At 44.3% G+C, this 24,140-nt stretch overlaps 2 protein-coding genes across 11 annotated transcripts in view; both read left to right on the top strand.

The window, feature by feature from the left end:
* LOC112226994 (cyclin-Y) overlaps positions 1–18,974 on the top strand; it is a 34,052-nt gene extending 15,078 nt beyond the window's left edge. For 2 of the 10 annotated variants that reach the window (XM_024391755.2, XM_042307922.1), the window contains 11 exons: positions 12,399–12,473; positions 13,230–13,250; positions 13,998–14,032; positions 14,166–14,189; positions 14,551–14,645; positions 14,749–14,784; positions 14,901–14,958; positions 15,105–15,224; positions 16,503–16,669; positions 16,971–17,133; positions 17,465–18,974. In XM_024391755.2, coding sequence (XP_024247523.1) covers positions 12,399–12,473; positions 13,230–13,250; positions 13,998–14,032; positions 14,166–14,189; positions 14,551–14,645; positions 14,749–14,784; positions 14,901–14,958; positions 15,105–15,224; positions 16,503–16,669; positions 16,971–17,133; positions 17,465–17,581 — 911 coding nt within the window. In that variant the 3' untranslated portion in view covers positions 17,582–18,974. Of the gene's footprint in view, positions 1–1,525; positions 1,572–2,031; positions 2,057–12,398; positions 12,474–13,229; positions 13,251–13,997; positions 14,033–14,165; positions 14,190–14,550; positions 14,646–14,748; positions 14,785–14,900; positions 14,959–15,104; positions 15,225–16,502; positions 16,670–16,970; positions 17,134–17,464 lie in introns of those variants that run through there. The other 8 variants (XM_024391760.2, XM_024391759.2, XM_042307924.1 and 5 more) reach the window with 8 other exon arrangements.
* A 1,992-nt stretch (positions 18,975–20,966) lies between these two features.
* LOC112226993 (gap junction Cx32.2 protein-like) lies at positions 20,967–23,914 on the top strand. Its single transcript, XM_024391754.2, has 2 exons — positions 20,967–21,502; positions 21,795–23,914. Exons 1-2 carry the CDS (start codon positions 21,439–21,441, stop codon positions 22,973–22,975), a joined length of 1,245 nt encoding a protein of 414 aa, XP_024247522.1. The 5' UTR covers positions 20,967–21,438; the 3' UTR covers positions 22,976–23,914.
* The last annotated feature ends 226 nt before the right edge of the window (positions 23,915–24,140 follow it).

The following is a 24,140-nucleotide window of genomic DNA, read 5'->3' as shown; positions in this document are numbered from 1 at the left end:
CAAAAACCAAGCCATGAGGTCGAAGGAGTTGTCCGTAGAGCCCTAGAGCCCTGATTTGACACAACAGCATTGTGTCGAGTCACAGATCTGGGGAAGGGCACCAAAAAATGTCTGCAGCATTGAAGGTCCCCTAGAACACAGTGGCCCCCATCATTCTTAAATGGAAGAAGTTTGGACCACCAAGACTCTTCCTAGAGCTGGCCGCCCAGCCAAACTGAGCAATCGGGGGAGAAGGGCCTTGGTCAAGCAGGTGACCAAGAACCCGATGGTCACTCTGACCGAGCACCAGAGTTCCTCTGTGGAGATCGGACAACCTTCCAGAAGTATAACCATATCTGCAGCACTCCACCGATCAGGCCTTTTTGGTAGAGTGGCCAGACAGAAGCCGCTCCTTAGTAAAAGGCACATGACAGCCCGAGTTTGCCAAAAGGCACCTAAAGGACTATCAGACCATGAGAAACAAGATTCTCTGGTCTGATGAAACCAAGATTTGGCCTGAATACCTTCACATCTGGAGGAAACCTGGCACCATCCCTACGGTGAAGCATGGTGATTGCAGCATTATGCTGTGAGGATGTTTTTCAGCGGCAGGGACTGGGAGACTAGTCAGGATCGAGGGAAGGATGAACGGTGCAAAGTACAGAGAGCACCTTGATGAAAACCTACTCCAGAGTGCTTAGGACCTCAGACTGGGGCGAAAGTTCACCTTCCAACAGGACAACTACCCAAAGCACACAGCCAAGACAACACGGGAGTGGCTTTGGGACAAGTCTCTGAATGTCCTTGAGTGGCCCAGCCAGAGCCTGGACTTGAAACCGATTTAATATCTCTGGAGAGACCTGAAAATATCTGTGCAACAACGCTCCCCATCTAACCTGACAGCGCTTGAGAGGATATGCAGAGAAGAATGAGTTACTCCCCAAATACAGCTGTGCCAAGCTTGTAGCGTCATACCCAATAAGACTTGAGGCTGTAATCACTGCTAAAGGTGCTTCAACAAACTACTGAGTAAAGGGTCTGAATACTTATGTAAATGTGATATTTACGTTTATTTTATTTTATATATTTGCAAAAATTTCTACAAATCTGTTTTGCTTTGTCATTATGGAGTATTGTGTGTAGATTTATGAGGGGGGAAAACACAATTTAATCAATTTTAGAATACGGTTGGAAAGTAACAAAATGTGGAAAACGTCAAGGGGTCTGAATACATTCCAAATGCACTGTAATGCTTTGTAATAAATATAATCTAGTGATACATAATTTGACATTTCTACCATCCATTGTGGGAGGATAGCCAACCTTTCTAATAATTGCAATGCATTTCATAGCCCCTATTAATGCTAGGTTACACTGTTTCTTCTGATAACAGTCTCCAGTATCAACATTTCCAAGCAAAAGAAAAACAGGGAAAAATCTGTAGACATGCTGAGATAAAATTTTCCTGCCTCGTGTTGCCATCTATTTTGTGAACTTCACCAGTCCCTCCTGCAGCAAAGCACCTTCACAACATGATGCTGCCAAACAGTTCTATTTTTGTTTCATCAGACCAGAGGACATTTCTCCAAAAAGTACGATCTTTGTCCCCATGTGCAGTTGCAAACCGTAGTCTGTCTTTTTTATGGCGGTTTTGTAGCAGTGGCTTCTTCCTTGCTGAGCGGCCTTTCAGGTTATGTTAATATAGGACTTGTTTTACTGTGGATATAGATACTTTTGTACCTGTTTCCTCCAGCATCTTCACAAGGTATATTTCTGTTGTTCTGGGATCGATGTGCACTTTTCACACCAGAATACGTTCATCTCTAGGAGACAGAACGCGTCTCCTTCCTGAGCGGTATGACAGCTGCGTTGTCCCATGGTGTTTATACCTGCGTACTATTGTTTGTACAGATGAACATGGTACCTTCAGGCGTTTGGAAATTGCTCCCCAAGGATGAACCAGACTTGTGGAGGTCTACGTTTTTTTCTGAGGTCTTGGTTGATTTCTTTTGATTTTCCATTGATGTCAAGCAAAGAGGCACTGAGTTTGAAGATAGGCCTTGAAATACATCCACAGGTACACCTCCAATTGACTCAAATTATGTCAATTAGCCTATGAGAAGCTTCTAAAGCTATGACATAATTTTCTAGAATTTTCCAAGCTGTTTAAAGGCACAGTCAACTTAGTGTATGTAAACTTCTGACTCACTGGAATTGTTATATAGTGAATTCTAAGTGAAATAATCTGTCTGCAAACAATTGTTGGAAAAATTACTTGTGTCATGCACAAAGTACATGTCCTAACCGACTTGCCAAAACTATAGTTTGTTAACAAGAAATTTGTGGAGTGGTTGAAAAACTAGTTTTAATGACTGTAACTATAAACTTCCGACTTCAACTGTAGTTGCTCTATTGATGGTCTTAAACTGCAGTAATTTATGTCTGAGATTATATGAACATGACTGGGCATTCTAACATAACATTCATTCGTCGTCATGAATTGCGTCTCCCAGGTCTTCCTCATATTTTAGTTTGACATGTTTTGTGTCATCGGGAAAAGCCTTTATCAATCCTCAACTTTAGAGGTTTGTCAGACTGTCTTACAATATTTTCAATATTTTTGCTTGTCCAGTGTTTGCTGCACAGAGAAAATAGTGTTGTGTCTGCAAAAATTCACCTCATCTCAGTCAGACTGGTCTTCCTTGGCTGCCTGACCCCCGATGAGACCCCTGTCACCATCAACTCAAGATGGAACTTAGTACCCATTCACTGATTGTTATAATAATAATGTAATGCAAAATTGTATGGACCAACCCCATTCCGTACAAATGTGCGCAACCGCAACATTCAAACGAGGCTACAAAGAAAACTAATGGGACTGTAGCAACTGTGTTGACTTCAAAATCAGGGGTGTGAACTAGGTTTCTATTCAAGCATTGATCGACATGGTAATGTCTCTATAGTGTTGGAGAAAAGTTGAAAAAAGGGACCCTCCGTTACAATATGACACGCCACGATGTAACGTACAGCACGCATAAAGCAACTATTTCTGTCTTACAATCTCTCTCCACCAGGGGTAGCACTTCTCTCATCCTTTAAAAACAAGAAATGGACAGTGACGGGGGTAAGGGGGGATACCTAGTCATTTTTTGCATCATCATTGCATGCGATCATCATTCTCAAAGCCGCTGTTTACTTCTAAGATCACTTTAGCACCGCCCTAAAAACCCGATTCAAATTCGACACAAACCTTCAAATGGGTATGTAATGACACATTATATAAACTCTTTATAGTGTTTTATTTACATCTTAGAGGCGATAAGGTGATAAGTTGGACAGATCGAGTGAAAAAAAGCTATTTTCCCACACGACAACTCCTTCTCCCTATCACGCATTAGTTTCGCTTCCCCACCCACCATTTTTAAAAAGACCCGAAGGGGCTCATTGCCTGCTTGAATTATGCAGAAACGGGCAGCGTTTAGGTCATGTAATAGATTCTGTTGGAAATGGGAGAAATTGTGCTTTACAATGGTATTGACATTACAGTTGATCTGGAAGTATTATGTTTTTGGGGCGCTAAAATAAGGGCAATTGTACGGACCAAGGCGATGTACGAGGTTACGTGAGTTTACTTTACTAGCTCAGAACTAGGAATATTTTTTCTTCTTCTGCCAAACAGCAGTTACTTTGCCCGCTAGATTAGTCAACTAAAGAATGGCCATTTTCTGCTCTGCTGGCTTTTACAACTCAGAGAAAAAGCACAACATAGACAGCAGCTGCCTCTGTTCATCTCTCCCGAGCTGGTCCTATACTATACGCCAGCCTTTCAGAAGCTTTGCCTTCACACAGCCTGTCTGCAAGCTCTATGGTGATTGTACGGTCCTAAATCCACCGGAAAACAGCCTACCCAGAATGTGGGTGTCACGCCCTGACCATAGTAAGCTGTTTATTCTCTGTGTTGGTTGGGGCGTGATAGTGACGTGGGTGGGTCATCTAGGTGAATTTGTATGTCTATGGTGGCCTGATATGGTTCCCAATCAGAGGCAGCTGTTTATCGTTGTCTCTGATTGGGGATCATATTTAGGTAGCCATTTCTCCATGGTTATTAGTGGGATCTTGTCTACATTTAGTTGCCTGAGTGCACACTGTGCACACTGAGTGCTTTATTGTTTTGTTTTTTGGGTGAGTTTCAGTTTATGAAAATATGTGGAACTCTACTCACGCTGCGCCTTGGTCTACTCATTACTACAAACGTGACAGAGGATCCCACCAACAAAGGACCAAGCAGTGTGCCCAGGAGGAGGAAGTATCCTGGACTTGGGAAGAGATCCTGGATGGGAAGGGATCCTGGACTTGGGAGGAAATCCTGGTGGACAGGATTGCCTTCCTTGGCGGGAGTCGCCTAGGAGCATGAGAGTACAGCAACGACGTCGGGGTGTAAGCTCACAGAAACCCCAATAATTTTTTGGGGGGAGCACATGGAGCCAGTCAGGGAGTCGAGTGAGGAGCTTGATGCAAGATTCCGGAGAGAGGTGCTGACGTTGAGAACGCTGCAGAGCGGGCGTGCTGAGGTGCTTGTCATCAGCCCGGTGTCACCTGTACCGGTCCCACGCATCAGGTCTCCAGTGCGCCTCCACAGTCCAGAGCTTCCGGGAACAGTTCCCAGTCCAGAGCTTCCGGGCGAAGGTCCGCAGTCCGGAACCTCCTGAGACGGTCCGCAGTCCGGAACCTCCTGAGACGGTCCGCAGTCCGGAACCTCCTGAGACGGTCAGCAAGCCGGAACCTCCTGAGATGGTCCGCAGTCAGGAACCTCCTGAGGCGGTCCGCAGTCAGGAACCTCTTTAGATGGTCCGCAGTCCGGAACCTCCTGAGACGGTCCGCAGTCCGGAACCTCCTTAGACGGTCCGCAGTCCGGAACCTCCTGAGACGGTCCGCAGTCCGGAACCTCCTGAGACGGTCCGCAGTCAGGAACCTCCTGAGACGGTCCGCAGTCAGGAACCTCCTGAGACGGTCCCCTCCGGAACCTCCTGAGACGGTCCGCAGTCAGGAACCTCCTGAGACGGTCCGCAGTCCGGAACCTCCTGAGACGGTCCGCAGTCCGGAACCTCCTGAGACGGTCCGCAGTCCGGAACCTCCTTAGATGGTCCGCAGTCCGGAACCTCCTGAGACGGTCCGCAGTCCGGGTCATGCACCCCTGGGTTTAAGTATAACTTTAGTATAACGGAAGCTTTAAGTGAGAGGTTTAATGCTTTAACAATTAATCATTTTTATCCCCCCAAACTTGTAATCATTATATAAATAAGCACATTTAATTTTGTCTGGCTAACCATACAGATCATATGTTTTGCTTATATACACTGAGCAAAAATATAAATTTAACATGTCAAGTGTTGGTCTCATGTTTCATGAGCTGAAATAAAAGATCCCAGAAATGTTACATAGACACAAAAAGTGTTTTGTTTGATACATCCCTGTCAGTGAGCATTTCTCCTTTGCCAAGATAATCCATCCACCTGACATGTGTGGCTGATTAAACAGCATGATCATTACACAGGTCCACCTTGTGCTGGGGACAATAAAAGTCCACTCTAAAATGTGAAGTTTTGTCATACAACACAATACTACAAATGTCTCTTGTTGAGGGAGTGTCTAATTGGCATGCTGAGTGCAGGAATGTCCACCAGAGCCGTTGGCAGAGAATTGAATGTTCATTTCTCGGCCATAAGCCGCCTCCAGTGTCGTTTTAGAGAATTTGGCAGTACGTCAAACCGGCCTCACAACCGCAGACCATGTGTATGGCGTTGTGTGGGTGAGCGGTTTCGGGATATTAACATTGTGAATAGAGTGCCCCATGGTGGGATTATGGTTTGGGCAGGCATAAACTATGGACAACGAACACAATTGGATTTTATCGCTTGGCAATTGAATGCACAAAAATACCGCAACGAGATCATGAGGCCCATTTACTTTAGAGGTATCTGTAACCAACAGTTGCCTATCTTTATTCCCAGTCATTAAATCAATAGATTAGGGCCTAATGAATGTATTTCAATTGACTGGTTTCTTCATATGAACTGTACAATCTTAGAAATTGTTGCATGTTGGTTTATGTTTTTGTTAAGTATAATTTGAAAAATGAGTCATCTGGAGTAGGTAGCGACATAAGTAAATAAGTAAACAGTGATATGACTAAAGCGTTAACTATTGTAATTTTAGTAAATAGACAGGTATTTACCTCGCCATGGTTGCAAGGTCTTGTCATTATTATTATTTTTTTAGTTCCTTGCTGTAGAAGGAGCAGGCTGGCCACAGATGGTGTCTCAGCTGCATTAGATCCTACTGCTTGACAACCAGCTGTCTGACAACAGAATTATACTCCGAGTAAGAAAAGAAGGACAGTGTCAGATTGAGACAAAAAGAGGTAGACCTACGATGCTGATTATCTCTCTGTCAGTTCAGTTGTCAGTGGTGTTGAGCCATGTCTCAGGTGACTCTCTCTCATGGAGCCCAGAAACGGGTATGGCTGCATACTCTGTGATAGCATAGGCTGCTGTTCCCCTCTCTCTGCCCCTAGCTCTATGGTAGTGCTCTGTAGTGGTGCCCTGTGGTAGTGCTCTATGGTAGTGCTCTGTAGTGGTGCTCTATGGTAGTGCTCTGTAGTGGTGCTCTATGGTAGTGCTCTGTAGTGGTGCCCTGTGGTAGTGCTCTGTAGTGGTGCCCTGTGGTAGTGCTCTGTAGTGGTGCTCTGTGGTAGTGCTCTGTGGTAGTGCCCTGTAGTGGTGCTCTGTGTTAGTGCTCTGTAGTGGTGCCCTGTGGTAGTGCTCTGTAGTGGTGCTCTGTGGTAGTGCTCTGTGGTAGTGCCCTGTAGTGGTGCTCTGTGTTAGTGCTCTGTAGTGGTGCCCTGTGGTAGTGCTCTGTAGTGGTGCCCTGTGGTAGTGCTCTGTATTGGTGCCCTGTGGTAGTGCTCTGTAGTGGTGCTCTGTGTAGTGCTCTGTGGTAGTGCCCTGTAGTGGTGCTCTGTGTTAGTGCTCTGTAGTGTTGCTCTGTGGTAGTGCTCTGTAGTGGTGCTCTGTGGTAGTGCTCTGTAGTGGTGCTCTGTGGTAGTGCTCTGTAGTGGTGCTCTGTGGTAGTGCTCTGTGGTAATGCCCTGTAGTGGTGCTCTGTGGTAGTGCTCTGTAGTGGTGCCCTGTGGTAGTGCTCTGTAGTGGTGCTCTGTGGTAGTGCTCTGTAGTGGTGCACTGTGGTAGTGCCCTGTAGTGGTGCTCTGTGGTAGTGCTCTGTAGTGGTGCTCTGTGGTAGTGCCCTGTAGTGGTGCTCTGTGGTAGTGCCCTGTAGTGGTGCTCTGTGGTAGTGCTCTGTAGTGGTGCCCTGTGGTAGTGCTCTGTAGTGGTGCTCTGTGGTAGTGCTCTGTGATAGTGCTCTGTGGTAGTGCTCTATGATAGTGCTCTGTGCTCTGTAGTGGTGCTCTGTGCTCTGTGATAGTGCTCTGTAGTGGTGCTCTGTGATAGTGCTCTGTGGTAGTGCTCTATGATAGTGCTCTGTAGTGGTGCTCTGTAGTGGTGCTCTGTGGTAGTGCTCTATGATAGTGCTCTGTAGTGGTGCTCTGTGGTAGTGCTCTGTAGTGGTGCTCTGTGGTAGTGCTCTGTGATAGTGCTCTGTGGTAGTGCTCTATGATAGTGCTCTGTAGTGGTGCTCTGTAGTGGTGCTCTGTGGTAGTGCTCTGTGATAGTGCTCTGTAGTGGTGCTCTGATAGTGCTCTGTGGTAGTGCTCTATGATAGTGCTCTGTAGTGGTGCTCTGTAGTGGTGCTCTGTGGTAGTGCTCTGAAGTAGTGCTCTGTAGTGGTGCTCTGTGGTAGTGCTCTGTGATAGTGCTCTGTGGTAGTGCTCTATGATAGTGCTCTGTAGTGGTGCTCTGTGATAGTGCTCTGTGATAGTGCTCTGTGATAGTGCTCTATGATAGTGCTCTATGATAGTGCTCTATGATAGTGCTCTGTGATAGTGCTCTGTTGTAGTGCTCTGTGGTAGAGGTCTTCATGGGTCCAAAAAGTTGGATCTGTTCTGTAATGGACCTGGGGCTTTCCTACCTGGACCAGATATGCATAAATACATGTTTTAAATATAGAGACCCGCGAGAGGGAGAGAGGTGCCGCTCCAGCAGGCAAGGAGGGGCCGTACTGTGAGTGAGTGACACGAGGAGGAGGGAGTGAGATGCTATAGTAGACTAATCGCTGCCATAGCTAGGTTATTTATCATCAAATACTATTTACCTAGTACCTGTCTTGGACTGCATCAAACCGGGAGAAGCTAGTTAAGCTAGCTAACTAGGCTAACTGAGGCTGCAGTGCATGTGCTTTCTCATCCTACAGTTACAAATAACAACAACTCCATTCAGAATATTAAGTAGCAGCCTGCCTGTTGGCTCCTGGTAGTTGTAGCCTCCATTAACTAACCATCTTCCATTGATTAGATATCTCCTCATTTTTGCCACACACTGAGCGAGGCTCTATGACCGTAGCCTATTGCCGCTTTGATGACTCATGATTGGCAGACAACAAGCTACACGCGCCACGCTCCACTCTCGTGAAAAGCAAGAGGAGCAGCATAAATGATCAAATATCTCTTTCTTTACACACTGCAGCAGTCTCGTTCTGATCTGTATGGTCCCTTCCGGACAAGTCTGTTAAAATTACACATACCTGAGACCCGTGACAATCCGATCAGATCAGACCTGTGACATTATTTAGAATTCTGGATCCGGACCCGCTCGAGTCCCAGATCGGGTCTATACTCTGTGGTGGTGCTGTGAGTGGGCATCAACAGGCATGGAATAAAATGCTGAACTCTCATATCCTTCCTGTCTGCATGCTGTCAGGGATGATGCCAATTCATCTACACTGGAATGTGTCCCAAATGGCACCTAGGGCTCTGGTCAAAAGTAGTAGGGATTTGCGATGCAACCCACTGTGTACTGCAAAGTGAAAGGGAAAATGAAGTGTGAATGATCTTTTATTGAAATTGATTGATTACATATAAAATGAATGGATTAAGGTTCATGGATTTACCGTGTTGTGTACTTCAATCTATTTAAAAACAGTTTTTCTCTACAGAAAAGAGACTTATTGGTTGGTACCTTTATTTAACCTTTTTTTAACCAGGCAAGTCAGTTAAGAACAAATTCTTATTTTCAATGACAGCCTAGGAACAGTGGGTTAACTGCCTGTTCAGGGGCAGAACAACAGATTTGTACCTTGTCAGCTCAGGGATTTGAACTTGCAACCTTCAGGTTACTAGTCCAACGCTCTAACCACTAGGCTACCCTGCCACCTTGTCCATGGTGCAGAACTGTGTTCAAGTGACCTCTGCCTCTGAATACCTCCTGGTTCTAATTTCTGAATGTGTTGAAACGTCTCTCAGTGTAATACTATGGGTCTGTGTCCGAAATGGGACCCTATTCCCTATTTAGTGCACTACTTTTGACCTAAGCCCTGTTAAGCCCTGGTCAAAAGTAGTCCAATATACAATGAATAGGATGCCATTTCAGACACAACCTGGGTTCCTGTTGCATAAGTGTGCTGAATTGATGGAATGGCTGTGTTTTATGCAAGACTAATCCACACTGTCAGCCCATTTAGAGTTGCCCCACGTCTCAGCGAGCTAACGAAAATTATAACCAAAAGGGCCTCTCTCAGCTCTGGCACACCCCTCCGGGTCAGTTGGCCTACAGCCAGCCCAGCATGCTCTCTGTCTGGGTTGCCGCCAGGTCATATCCCTCTGCTGCTGACTAACACCTCAGACCTCTTCATCAGCAGCAACAGCACCCCCAGGTCTCTTCACCCATCAAAGTAGACATTTGTTGTATTCAAACAAGAGGATAAGAAAAAACAATGAATAAACGACGCAAGGCAGAAAGCATATTTTTCCTTTTAACACCCCTCATAGCAACTCCTTTGCAGCTTGTCATTGACTGTTCAGTTCTGTGGTATATTGTTCTGTAATCTACTGGCTGCGTCTGGGTCTGCCTGCCAGAGGAAGGGATACAGTAGAGCTGTGTGCACACCAAATGGCACCCTATTCCCTTTATAGTGCACTACTTTTAACCAGGGCCCAATAGTGCACAATATAGGGTGCTGTTTGGGCCACTGTAGGAGTTAGAGGACCTCCCTGCATTCCTGGCAATTCTTTATTCAGAATTGACCAAAAAAGGCTCTTCAAGGTACTCCATTTCAGTACAAGGCTATCTTCGAGGGACTTTTCTCACTCTTGAGTATGAAGTTGGCCTAGCTTTGTGGTTTGAGTTTATTCTATTCAATTATTTAAGGTAGTACCAATAGTCCTGTTGTTTGAGCATGAAACCCCCATTTCCTGGTGCTGTTGAGGTGTTGTTGTTGTTGTGGTGCTGTTGAGGTGTTATTGAGCTGTTGTTGTTGAGCTGTTGTTGAGGTGTTGTTGAGGTGTTGTTGTTGAGGTGTTCTGGAGGTGTTGTTGTTGAGGTGTTGTTGTTGTTGTTGAGGTGTTGTTGTGGTGTTGTTGTTATGGTGCTGTTGAGGGTGTTGTGTTGGTGTTGTTGTTGTTGTTGTTGTTGAGGTGTTGTTGTGGTGCTGTTGAGGTGTTGTGGTGTTGTTGAGGTGTTGTTGTGGTGGTGTTGTTGAGGTGTTGTTGTTGTTGAGGTGTTGTTGTGGTGGTGTTTTGTGTTTTTGAGGTGTTGTTGTTGTTGAGGTGCTGTTGTGGTGTTGTTGTTGAGGTGTTGTTGTGGTGCTGTTGAGGTGTTGTTGAGGTGTTGTTGTTGAGGTGTTGTTGTTGAGCTGTTGTTGTTGAGCTGTTGTTGAGGTGTTGTTGTTGAGGTGTTGTTGTTGAGGTGTTGTTGTTGAGGTGCTGTTGCCTCTGGAAAAGTAACTCTGTGAGGGCTAGAGTAGCGTTCAATGGTATCAAATGTCTATTTTGACACATTGCAGACATTATCATGGAGACTTCATTATGATACACAGTCCAAATGAATGGTAGCTATAGTGGCTTGTTAGTATCCTTCAGTATCTTTTTCTCCATCAGGGTAATTTACCATACTATAGCATATGTATAGCATATGAGTGTAACTATTTGTTTGATGTGAGACATGAACACCCATCCGTAGCTCATATACAGTGGGGCAAAAAAGTATTTAGTCAGCCACCAATTGTGCAAGTTCTCCCACTTAAAAAGATGAGAGAGGCCTGTAATTTTCATCATAGGTACACTTCAACTATGACAGACAAAATGAGGAAAAAAAATCCAGAAAATCACATTGTAGAATTTTTTATGAATTTATTTGCAAATTATGGTGGAAAATAAGTGTAGAGAAACAAACAACAATTTATATATGAGTACTAGAGGGGAGAGCAGATAACACAAACAACACACAGGGCTCTGGTCAAAAGTAGTGCACTATGGAATAGGGAATAAGCTGTCATTCGGGACGCATCCTATGGCGCTTCACTGTTAAGGCAGCTCACTCTTTCATTTCCTAGAGCCTATGTGACTGTGTCCCCTGTGTTTTTCAGAAAAGCTATTAATTAGTATTTTAATTATATTATTATTATTTATCACCGTCAGCAGGTAAGAGCCAATTTATGCTTGATCCGAAAATGTGGTCGGAGGCTCCGTGTTGATGGTGTGACGCAATTGCGAAGCCACCGGAGGCATGTAGAGGCCAAATTTAGCTTCATACCGCACTACCGTGTGTCTCTCAAAATGTGTAACAGTGCAGAGGGCTCCGTATAGCTCCACATTGACATGATTGGTTAATGGTAGGTGAGGGCAGGAGGTCCTGTATAAACACAGACTCATCTCCTTGACAACTTCCTTCACAACAGCTCTATATGTATGACACATATAGCCTCCTGTCTGTCTATGGAGTCCATCTGAAATTTACTGTGCTGGTTTGGATATTTTCTTTTCGCATTGTCCTTTCCAGTACGCTTCCAGTAACTATCGTGGATGTGTAATCAGGCCAGCCCAGTACAGCTCAGCTTGGTTTGGCTCGGTTTGGCCCTATTGTGTGAATTAGGCATGTGACTATGTTCTGTCTGATGCCATATACTGTCTGAATGAGTTAACAACGAGGCCAATGCATGGATGAGAGAGAAACTTTGGGTATAAATGTAACCTTTGAAATGATGTCATCTCACCCCTACATTTTGGCGGTCAGTTGTAAGTTGCATGTGTTTGTCTACAATGAAATGTTTTCATATTCAACAAGAGGGTGTTTTTCTCTCTTGCGAAACATTTGTGTTGTAACTTGAGGAACTCCACACATCTGATCCGACAGGTTAATATTTAGGTTGTGTCTCAAATAGCACCCTATTCCCTGTACCGGGGCCCTAAAGTGAAGGGAATAGGGTGTTATATTCAGTAACTGACAGAGTGATTGTCTTTGTTTTCTCAGAGCTGAACATGGAGTACAACCCCTCTGACCATCCTCGGGCCAGCACAATATTCCTCAGCAAATCTCAGACGGATGGTGAGTGGCTCTCAATCAATCAATCAAAAATTACGAATCTTTGACGTCACTCAACGGGTGCATTTAACTTGGACATACAGGTAGGCCCTGTACTCCACGTTCAGGACTTTAGCTAAAACCAGGATTGCGTCCCAAATGGCACTCTATTCAAATGGCACTCTATTCCCTACATAGTGCACTAGTTTTGACCAGAGCCCTATGGACCCTGGTCAAAAATAGTGCACTATATAGGGAACAGGGTGCCATTGGGGACGTGTCAGGGTTTATTCCTGACCATGTGACCTGACCAAGAAAACACACAGGTTTATCAGGGAAAACTCATGGATACTGGCAATACAGTATAACCTCTGTATTATAAAGTAGGATATTCCCAGATCACAAGACTGCTTCCAGTGAACACAGCCAGCTCAGCTCTGTGTGGTAATGTATGCCTTGCCCTGGGGTGTTTCCCTAGAAGTACTACAGTATCTACAGCCTCTGGGATTCTCATCCTATCACACTGTTTTTCACAGATACATCTTTCCATTTTACTAGGAAGGATTTTAGAACAACACAGTGATTCTGGGAACTTTGAGTCATGCTTAGCTATGTTATACTGTAACAAGACAGTATTAGCATAGCAGGTTAAGTGACACGATTGTCCAGGATAGAAGCTACATTTGATACATACTATTGTATTAAAGTGAGAGCCAGTGATAGTTGTGTGTTTGAGTTGAACTGGTAAATTAAGTAGATGGCTTTTGGTTTGTTTTTCAGTGGAGTTGTCCAGCAAAAGTGGTGAGTAGTGTATATGTACAGTAATACTGAGTGCTGCTGTTTCCCCCTAGCTGTGGAGTAATGTCTGCCTCTAATACTCTCTGTTCATAACCAGTCACCAGCCCTAACCATAATGAATCATCTCTGATAGTGTGATATTAACCACTTTGTCCTTTTTGTGCACACTTGGATACGCTTCTCACTGTACAGTATGTTGCAAATAACGCATGTAGGGTCCATAGAAGCGTTGCTGTTTCAGTGCAGAATGTCTTGCTGAACATGCTGAAACTCATCTACCATTGTGCTTTTTTCAATTGCTTACGCAATCTCTAGGACAGTGGTATTGTAACTTTTTCAGCGGGAACCACATTTTTTCCACCAGAATTTCTGGGGACCCCATTTTTTGGGCCACGAATTTCTTGCAAACCCACCCCATCCCAAATCTAATGACAAAACCTTAAAATCTGTACATTTAGATTTTTACATCAACAAATAACCTTCAACTCATTACATTTTCATCTCTTATCAACCAATAAATATATTTACTCAAGAACATGTTATTTTTCAAAATGTATCTTTCTCAAAAACATTTGTATATTGTCCCATAAAATAACCTGTACTGTTAATTTTTTGTAAAAACAAAATCTCAACATGTTGTCGACCACACTGCAGTTCGTGACCCCGACATTGAATACCCCCGCTCCAGGACAATGCTGATAACGAAGGATAAAAGCCTTTCTCAATCTTTCTCTTCTTATCTCTGTTTAGTGCGTGAAAAAAGAAAGAGCCTCTTCATCAATCATGTGAGTATTAAATACGTATTAAATATAGATTCAGGCTAATATATTATGTCCTTATATTGGACAGTTAGTCTTTGTAACGGATTCATAATAATGTATGAATTGCCCAGGGTAATTATTTATATTGTTTTACAAGTTAACACACATTGATGAGTCAAAGGTAAGGTACAACATTATTTATGTGTGTCCTCCATGGATCCATTTCATTGCTACTCATGTGACATCATGTTAAATTCATATAGTTAGGGCTGACTTGCATCATTCATGGTAACGTGTTAGGGGTGAAGGACCCTCTGCATTATTGACAATGATTAGCAATCTTTAAATAGTGAATATACAATTATGTCTTCATTTGCCATGCATGTCCATCGCATGCTACATTTGAGGAGGTAGCCTCAGTAGAAACCTTATTTAATGTATCAATATGCCCTCTAGTAACAACATGCCCTCGACTAATGGTCAGCTTCTATAATTGCAGCAATGTAGAGATGTGTATTTGTAATTGTATTTCATTGTTATAGCATGGATCAACTAGAAGAAAACACAGCTCCTGTTCCACCATCTTCCTGGATGACAACACAGTCAGTCAGCCCAATCTTAAATTCACCATTAAATGGTGAGTGTATGCCCCAGGTCCGTTTACATGGGTTGACCTATGGGACAGACAGAAAGTACTGGTTGTGACAAATGCTTTAACAGCTACCCTTCTTTCTTTACAGTGTATCTCTTGCAATATATTACCATATCAAGAATAGGTAAGAATACTCTATCACTGTGAGCAAGCAATGCCTTGAATGGAGAGTTTGCTTAGCTAGTGTAACAATCCAGTAAAACATTTGACCTTTGAGCGTTCCTGAATGACCTGTTTCAGGGACACAGATGGAGGAATGCGGCAAGATATTTTTGACGAGAAGCTTCACCCTCTCTCGGTAACAGCCAATGCAATCAGTTCCTGTATTCATATTGACCCACTATGTGTGTGTGTGTGTGTGTGTGCCTTTATGTATGAATCTATACATTTAGTTTTATACAGTGACCATGTTCGTATTGCCTTCATGTTCTTCTACTCTCTCAGAAATCTGAAGTGCCGTCTGACTATGACAAACACGACCCCGAGCAGAAACAGATCTACCGCTTCATCCGGACGCTGTTCAGCGCTGCTCAGCTCACTGCAGAATGTGCCATTGTTACACTGGTAAAGGAGGGGGACTGGTTGACTCCATTGTTTGCGTCCCAAATGGCACCTGACCCTATACCCTACATAGTGCACTACTTTTGACCAGGTAGCTTACCAATGGGACACTTGTTTCATCAGAGGTGTCATAAATTAGACCGATATTTTTTAGAAAAGTTCATTCTGAACTCGTCTGACACCTTCTCAGACAGGGCAGACAGAACTCTCCACCAAGTTATTCTCTCCCCTTTAGCTACAGCCTTTTATGTTTGATCAACTGGTGTCTTGTTGGTTACTGCCTGTCTGTCTATCCTTGGTCAGACACGGGCTTGGAGTGTTCCTGTCTCAGGCTGATCATCATGTCAGTCAGTCTGTCAGAGGCTGATAACTAGCCTGTGGTTGCTTCCCAAATGTCATCCTTTTCCCTATTTAGTGCACTTCTTTTGACCAAGGCCTATATAGGGAATTGGGATGCAGGCCAATTCTGTCAGAAGAAGCCTCCTAACTAGCCTGTGTCTGTGGGCGGCTGGCAGCCAGTGTCAGAGCCAGTGATATTCACTGACATGAGCAGCAGTGGAGGAAAATTAGGCCAACCGCCAGGGGCCAGGGGCCAGGGGCCAAAGCCAGTTAGCCACTGTGTCCTCTACTGCACGAATGTACAGTAAAAGGCCTGGGTCTACTACTCTACTGCCAGAGGAACACACAGATGGTCTGCAGCCAGAGCAGAGCTAACGTCAGCATCACAGAAGCACATTCTCCACACACCAAGTGACATTTCGATGCATCAACGTTGTGGCCTTGTCTTAAATTTACACACATCCTTGTCTTCTCTCAGGAGGTAATCCCTGGGGACTGAGGGGGGCTGTGTGGGAGTAGGGGTGAGGGAGAGTGGGATGGATGAGGGATCGGGGCTGTGTGTGATTAGGGGGAGGGAGGAGGGGTGGGCGGGCTGTGTGTGAATAGGGGGAGCTGAGGGGGCTATGTGGGGGAGTGAGGAGAGGGAGGGAGGGATAGGGGGCTGTATGGGAGTAGGGGTGAGGGATGGAGAAGGGATGGGGGGTGGTGTGCCTCGGGTGAGAAGAGGTGGGTTAAGAGGGATTTCACAGGAGGTTACTGTATGAATCAAGCTTCAGATACGGGTCAGATTTGTAATATGGCTCTGCGTGTGCCACGCATTATCAGGAGATGAACATACTATTTAGGCAATACGGTGTTATATGGGAAGCAGCCAATATCACAAAGTTAGTTGCCTCAATTACCTCATGACTTTAGTATTCATTTTCCCACTGTGTTTTTCAGGTGTATGTTGAGAGGCTGCTGACGTATGCAGAGATAGACATTGGCCCAGAGAACTGGAAGCGTATGGTACTGGGAGCCATTCTGCTGGCCTCTAAGGTCTGGGATGACCAGGCTGTTTGGAACGTAGACTACTGCCAGATCCTCAAAGACATCACCGTGGAGGACATGTAAGAAGAAAATAAATCAGGGACTCTTCTGCTGGCTAATTTCAGCTGCCCTGTTTTGCTGCTCACATTTAGTGTGTACACAGTGTTTCTGGAAAGCTCAGACTTTACTGACTTACTGTAGGTCTGACACTGGACCACATTGTGAAATCAAAACCATGTACTGTACATTCAACAATTCGTTTTTACACTGATGTTTTGGATATGTGCCCCTAATATGTTGGTGCCGATCTCTAGGACAGTGAGCTAGCTGAGTGCCATCAATTGTTGTGAAAAACATATATTCTCAATTTTTTCTCAACAGGAACGAGCTGGAGCGTCAGTTTCTGGAGCTTTTGCAGTTCAACATCAACGTTCCATCAAGTGTTTATGCCAAGTATTACTTTGACCTGCGCTCACTGTCAGAGACCAACAACCTGAGCTTCCCTCTGGAGCCCCTGAGCCGGGACAAAGCCCAGAGACTAGAGGTGAGCCACTGCTCAATTTAGCTGTTTATCAATAACTAGATTTATTTAGAAAGCCCTTTTTACATTAGCAGCTGTCACAAGGTGATTTTACAGTAGCCTGGCCAAGACCTCAAGAGAAGCAGAGGCTATGCAGTAGAGTGTAGGCTGGGTTACTATAGAGCACTTTGTGTCAACGGCTGATCTGAAAATGGCTTGTGTTGATGGCAGCTGATCCTCTGAATAGTCTTGGTTTAACACTTTAACTACATCTTTTAGTCTATGCCTGAAGGGCAGTAACAATTCTGTTCAAGCGAGTTTGTTTATCGATTCATCATGTTTGTTGCTCCTGCAGGCGATCTCAAGGTTATGTGACGACAAGTACAAGGATGCCAGGAGAGCTGCCAAGAAGCGCTCAGCGAGCGTGGACAATCTGGTCGGGGTGCGATGGGTCCCTGCCATCCTTTCCTAACTACCAGGAACATAGACCACACCTGAGACTGGGCCTGATACTGGGCCTGAGACTGGGCCTGAGACTGGGCCTGAGGCTGGGCCTGAGACTGGGCCTGAGGCTGGGATAGAGGCCAGCATGGTAAAATTCCCAAAATTCCCAGGTTTTCCAGAATACCTGATTGGAGGATTCCCGATTTCCTGCTGATTCCGGGAATCATCCAATCTGGATTCCTGGGGAATTTTGGAAAAGTTACCCGAATTCTGCAACCCGAACCTGGATAGACAGACCGACCTTGTCACAGATAGATGCCTTCACAGAGCCTCCGCTCCTGTAACACGGGGAAGAGCTCTCTATAGGACTGGTAGTTCACTGACTGTTAAGAGTAAGAAAAATGAAAGCTTCTTTGTGATACAACATAATGATGACTGTTAAGAGATCTCATGACATCACAGTTTTCTGTGGACAGAAGCAGCCAGGTGACCATCAAGACCATCAGAAGTAGCCAGCCAACCATCACTGTGGAAACATTAGCTTTATGCGTTGTAGCAGTAAACCAACAGAGAAGTTGTCAGAAAACAGTGTCATTTGACCTCTTTTCCTGGGTCGTACCAAACGAAAGAAAAAGGACTGAAACGGTTGGATGACCTGAACTTGTCCATTAAGAAACGGTTTCCGTTGAAAAGGTTTTGCTATGGCGTGCACTAATGAATACGATCATGGGTCCTAGACTGTCCAAGCTGGCGTGGCACGACAGACAGTTGGTTGCCTTTGGAGATGGTTCTGTAACTTTTGGTGAAAGGGTTTATATTCATTTTGTGTTCATAAGGTTGTTTTTACTGCTATAGCCGACCAAACCCAAGTACCTGCAGACATCTTTTGATCAGGTAAAACAGCATTCTAGCTGTGCAGGCGTTTCGACTGGAGATCTACATTCAAATTCCAGAAACATTTAGTTCTTAATGAACACAATTATTTTGTTCATGTTCAAACAAGTTGACCATATTACTTTACTACCCACTGGGCAGAAACTGGTTGAATCAACATGGTTTCCACATAATTTCAACAAAACAATTCAATGTGATGACGTTCAATCAATGTGGAAAACTGATTGGATTTGAAAAAAGTATTTTTAACTTTTAACCTAAACTTTTTATGTAAATAAGAAATAGACGTTGAACTGACGTCTGTGCCCAGTGGGTACCTTTCCACTAGTATATCTCCCTAGTTACTGTACATCCCAATACTCAGAATGTTATATTCAGATCTGCAGCTAAATTCATCAATGATTTACTGCATGGCCAAATGTATGTGGACACCCCTTCAAATTCGTGGATTTGGCTATTTCAGACACATCTCTTGATGACAGGTGTATAGAATTGAGCACACAGACAAACATTGGCAGTAGAATGGCCTTACTGAAAAGCTCAGTGACTTTCAATGTGGCACCGTCATAAGAAGCCACCTTTCCAACAATTCAGTTCGTCAAATTTCTGCCCTGTTAGAGCTTCCTTGGTCAACTTTAAGTGCTGTTATTGTGAAGTGGGAACATCAAGGAGCAACAACGGCTCATCTACAAAGTGGTAGGCCACACAACCTCACAGAAAGGGACCGCTGAGTGCTGAAGCGCGTAACGCGTAAGAATCGTCTGTCCTCGGTTGTAACATTCACTACTGATTTCCAAACTGCCCCTGGAAGAACGTCAGCACAAGAACACGTCAGGAGCTTCATGAAATAGGTTTCCATGGCCGAGCAGCCGCAAACAAGCCTAAGATCACCATGCGCAATGCCAAGCGTCGGCTGGAGTGGTGTAAAGCTCACCGCCATTGGACTCTGAATCACATTTCACCATCTGGCTGTCCAATGGACTAATCTGAGTTTGGCGAATGCCAGGAGAACACTACCTGCCCGAATGCATAGTGGCAACTGTTAAGTTTGGTGGAGGAGGAATAATGGTCTTGGGCTGTTTTTCATGGTTCGGGCTAGGCCCCTTAGTTCCAGTGAAGGGAAATCTTAACGCTACAGCATACAATGACATTCTAGACGATTCTGTGCTTCTAATTTTGTGGCAACAGTTTGGGGAAGGTCCTTACCTGTTTCAGAATAACAATGCTCCCGTGTACAAAGCGAGGTCCATACAGAAATGGTTTGTCAAGATCAGTGGGGAAGAACTTGACTGGCTTGCACGGAGCCCTGACCTCAACCTCATCGAACACCTTTGGGATGAATTGGAACGCTGACTGAGAGCCAGGCCTATTCAAGAAGAGTGGAGGCTGTTATAGCAGCAAACCGGGTACCAACATTAATGCCCATGATTAATAATGTGTCCACATACTTTTGGCCATGTGAGTGATACTTTTGGCAATGTGAGTGATTTAGCTACTGTGAATGTGTCATCCACAGGATTCAAAGTAGGTTATATTGACAAGAAGGTGACCAATGAAAGGATAGAAATGGGTTATCATACTTGATGCACCATGTGAAGCATGACTTGTGTTTTTTGTTTTAGAACTCAATGTTTTAAGCTACAATGTTTCTTTATTTGTTTAAGAACAAAACCTGAACACTGAGCCAACTTCTATATAACATAGCTCCTCCAAACGTTATACAGTTTGATTTTGTCTAATAAATATATTAATATTGTTATATTCATGATCAACTTTTATTTGTGTTTTTTCATTTGTCAAGAAGACCCTACTGACAACTGAAGCACTACAATTGTATGAATGATTTTGAAAACAAACTGTACAGTGTATAATCAAGTATTAAAGTGATGATGCGATCATTAACTTAATTTTGAAATATTTATATGAAGGCTTTGATCCATGTTTGTAATAAAAGAAAATGTCTTTTGATTTTGATTCATTTATTTTTGGGTGAAAACTATTGGTACAGTTTAGAAATCCAAGAGGACAGACAACACATGAAAGTGTAAAATACACTTATTTCCAAAGCGTTTGTCTGACTGTTGTATTAGTTTATGTTTATATGTGGAGAACTTGTTAGATCACGTGTGTATGCTAATCATTAAATCCCCCTATTAGCAGTCTATTTGTAGCCAATGTGGAATTGCGAGCTAGTTGGCTGTGTGCTAGAAGAGGGACAGAAGCCATACTGTTACATATCCAACATGTAGCAGCTGTCGTCTTGACATGACCATTAAAATGGCTTCATGGAGATGTAGTCTCGCGTTACCATGTCCCCAAAAATGCATCCTAATAGCACCCAATCCCTATGTAGTCCACTACTTTTGACTAGGGCCCATACGGCTCGGGTAAAAAGCAGTGCACTATATAGGAAATAGCGTGCCATTTGGGATGCACTGCAAGTATCATTAATCACTCTGCTATTTCCGAACGAATGTGAGGAAGCCTGTGTATTGAGGTTAATGGACAGGAGGCCAAGATCACCACCATTTGGGCACAAAGCTACAATTCTCATTATTGTGCTATAACCTTTAACCTGGTCACCTCAATTCGAATAACATTCTATAATCACGATGCTTCTTTTATGTACACCCGTCCAGTTGTCTTAGTTCAGTGTATTTTGTTGAAATATCCTAGCAATGCTTTGATGGTAACATGATTTGGATGTGATAATAATAGCAGAGAGAGGACCCTGCCTGGCATCACTGAGCTGTTTATAACACTTGAGAGAGATCTATAGTCTAGTAGACATACACTCTGGGGAACTGAGAACTTACTCTGGAGCCACGTCTCTACAACCAAATGAGGTACTTGGATTTGAATTGAAATGAATTGATTGAGTTGAACTGAACTGGATTGATTGGACTGCAATGGACCCTTGCTGAGTAATCTGGATTGGTTCAAGGTATACAGACAGGATCTCTATGGGATGAGCTGCTTGTTGTTTTTATCATGGAGAAGACGGGCCTAATGGAAATACTCTTCATTACTTTCAATCACAACGTCACTTTTCTGGGTAGGTTTTCCTTTCCGCCATGTGGACATACTGTACTGTATGTAGATGAGCCTGTAGATGCTGTATGTATGGGATAGTTCATGTTACTAACATGAAGCTTTTTTTCAAGAGTATCTAACACTAAAATAATGTTTGTTTTACTTGCAATGACTGTGATATGTGGTTGTCTTACCTACCTTAGTTGAATGCACTGACTGGAAGCTGCTCTGGATAAGAGCATCTGCTAAATGACCAAAATGTAAATGTTTAAATGTGTGTGAGTGAATATTGAATTGATTTGCTGTTACTGCAGGGAAGACATGGTTGATCTTGATGTCGGTCCTGAGGTTACTCATCCTCCTGTTCTCTGGCTATCCCCTCTTCCGGGACGAGCAGGAGCACTTTGTGTGCAACACCATCCAGCCAGGCTGCACCAACGTCTGCTTTGACAGTTTTGCTCCCCTCTCCCTCTTCCGCTTCTGGCTGTTCCAACTGATCATGCTCTGTCTCCCTCACCTGATGTTCATCTCTTATATCATCCACAAAGTATCGTCAACTCTCCGTATCAGAGGGAACTATTTCTCTGGAAGTCAGACCGGAGCAGGCACTCTGTGCACCCCTCTACACGCTCTACCAAAAGGAACACCTAACTTTGTAAGTGCCTATCTTCTGGATGTGATACTGCGGATTCTGCTGGAGGCAGCGTTCAGTGCCGGACAGTACTACCTCTATGGCTTCTCTGTCCCCAGGAGCTTCCAGTGCTATGAATTTCCCTGTACGTCCATGGTGGAGTGCTACATATCCAGCCCCACAGAGAAGACCATCATGCTCAACTTCATGCTGGCATCTGCCTCCCTGTCTCTGCTACTGAACTTGGCAGATCTTGTGTGCTCTGTGCAATGGATGGTGACACAGAGGACCAGGAGAAAGGGCAGACGGTTGATGAAAGGTGGGGTTGGGGAGGACATGGAAGTCCTGTACAACCAGAACCACAAGACCCCCAAAACTGTCCTCAAGAGAGGACAAAGTCACATGGACAAACCAACCTTGAACTGTAACCCAAACGGTGATCTTTCACACAGAAGAGTCAGAATAAATGATGAGACTCACGTTAGGGTGGCTGCCCAACCACTGCAGGGGAGCAGGCTGCCGCGGAGGGATGCAAAGATTGAGCCGCCATTTCAGCCCATTCCTATGGGGGCTCCATGGAGCGGGCACTTCGTTCATCCCAACCACATCTCCCGTTCATCTTCCGTCCCTCTCTCCCAGCAGTTAGAGAGAGACCCAGTAGTAGTGTCACGCCAATTTACACCCTCACAAATGTACAGTGGTCGGAGGCATGGCCAGTCCACCATGGTAGACGCAACACTCCTGGAGCAGCATCATGATAGTGCAGAATCCCGTGATAGGCTCCTGGACGACGTCAACCTGCAGGAAGTAAGGGGCTCCTCAAGCTCTTCCAGTGATTCTTCTTCCTCATCAGATGCTCAGTAAAGTAGATTGTTTTATTTAGCCCTATGTAATTCTATGCAAGGCAGCAACACAACAATGGGAGAGCTGTGTTTTTTAGTTCAACAACTCTGATGATTTACTCATTACATACACTTAAATTCATTTTTCCCCAAATTGTAATAATAGGCTACATTGCATTTTGCTGCTGTGACTTCACACTTTCAGCTCTACAAACAGAATGTGTTAGCTAACAGAATTATAATGGGTGATCCAATTAATGCCAGTTAGTTGACCTTCAAGAGCAATGATGGCCGCACTCCGCTGTTGTTCAGCTCACACAGTCTTTCATTGGGTTCCCAAACAACAGTTAGACAAGACTGACATGCCCCGACTCATCAGAAGCTAAGACCACTTGGGGAACTGAGGGAAACAAAGGAACATTACTCCTCTACCAGGGTGGCAGGTAGCCTAGCGGTTAAGAGCGGTGGGCCAGTAACCGAAAGGTCAAATCCCTGAGCCGACTAGGTGAAGAATATGTTGATGTGCCCTTGAGCAAGGCACTTAACCCAAATTGCTCCTGTATGTCACTCTGAATAACAGTGTCTGCTAAATTAATCAATTGTAAATGTCAGGAGAGGCTTTACAGGAGGCCAGTGATGGAAAAGTTGAGGTGAATGCAAGCCCACCTACTGTCAACAATGCTGTGGATGTCAGCTCAAGTGTAAATTACATTTAAAAGTCAAACACAATGTGCTGCTCTACAACGTGCCTTGGATTCAATCCTGGCTGAAGCCTTCGTGTGGTTTTGAGTGTAGGGGAGAGCCATTTGTTACGTTCAGCATCACCCCTTCAAGGGAAATATAGTTTTCTTTCTAACAAAGATATTTACATATACTTCAGTATGTTGTGCATCCCTGGAAATAATTTAAAAAACAGTTTTGAAAACATACACTATATATACAAAAGTATGTGGACCCTTCAAATCAGTGGATTTGGCTATTTCAGCCACACTGTGGCTGTATGAAATCAAGCACACAGTCATGCAATCGCTATAGACACACATTGGCAGTAGATTGGCTGAAGTGCTCAGTGACTTTCAACATGGCACCGTCATAGGATTGACATTTTAGTCATTTAGCAGATGCTCTTATCCAGGGCAACTTACAGTAGTGAGTGCAGACATTTTCATACTGGTCCCCCGTGGGAA

This window comes from Oncorhynchus tshawytscha, linkage group LG28, assembly GCF_018296145.1.
Source record: "Oncorhynchus tshawytscha isolate Ot180627B linkage group LG28, Otsh_v2.0, whole genome shotgun sequence".
NCBI classification, from domain to species: domain Eukaryota; kingdom Metazoa; phylum Chordata; class Actinopteri; order Salmoniformes; family Salmonidae; genus Oncorhynchus; species Oncorhynchus tshawytscha.
Note: the sequence above shows the minus strand (reverse complement) of the source record. Positions and strands in the feature narration are given on the sequence as shown.

Bases quoted from the DNA above. Each gene is read 5' to 3' on its own strand.
- LOC112226993 (XM_024391754.2), top strand. From the start codon at position 21,439: ATGGAGAAGACGGGCCTAATGGAAATACTCTTCATTACTTTCAATCAC. The intron at 21,503-21,794 runs GTAGGTTTTCCT...CTGTTACTGCAG, and splicing joins TCACAACGTCACTTTTCTGG to GGAAGACATGGTTGATCTTG.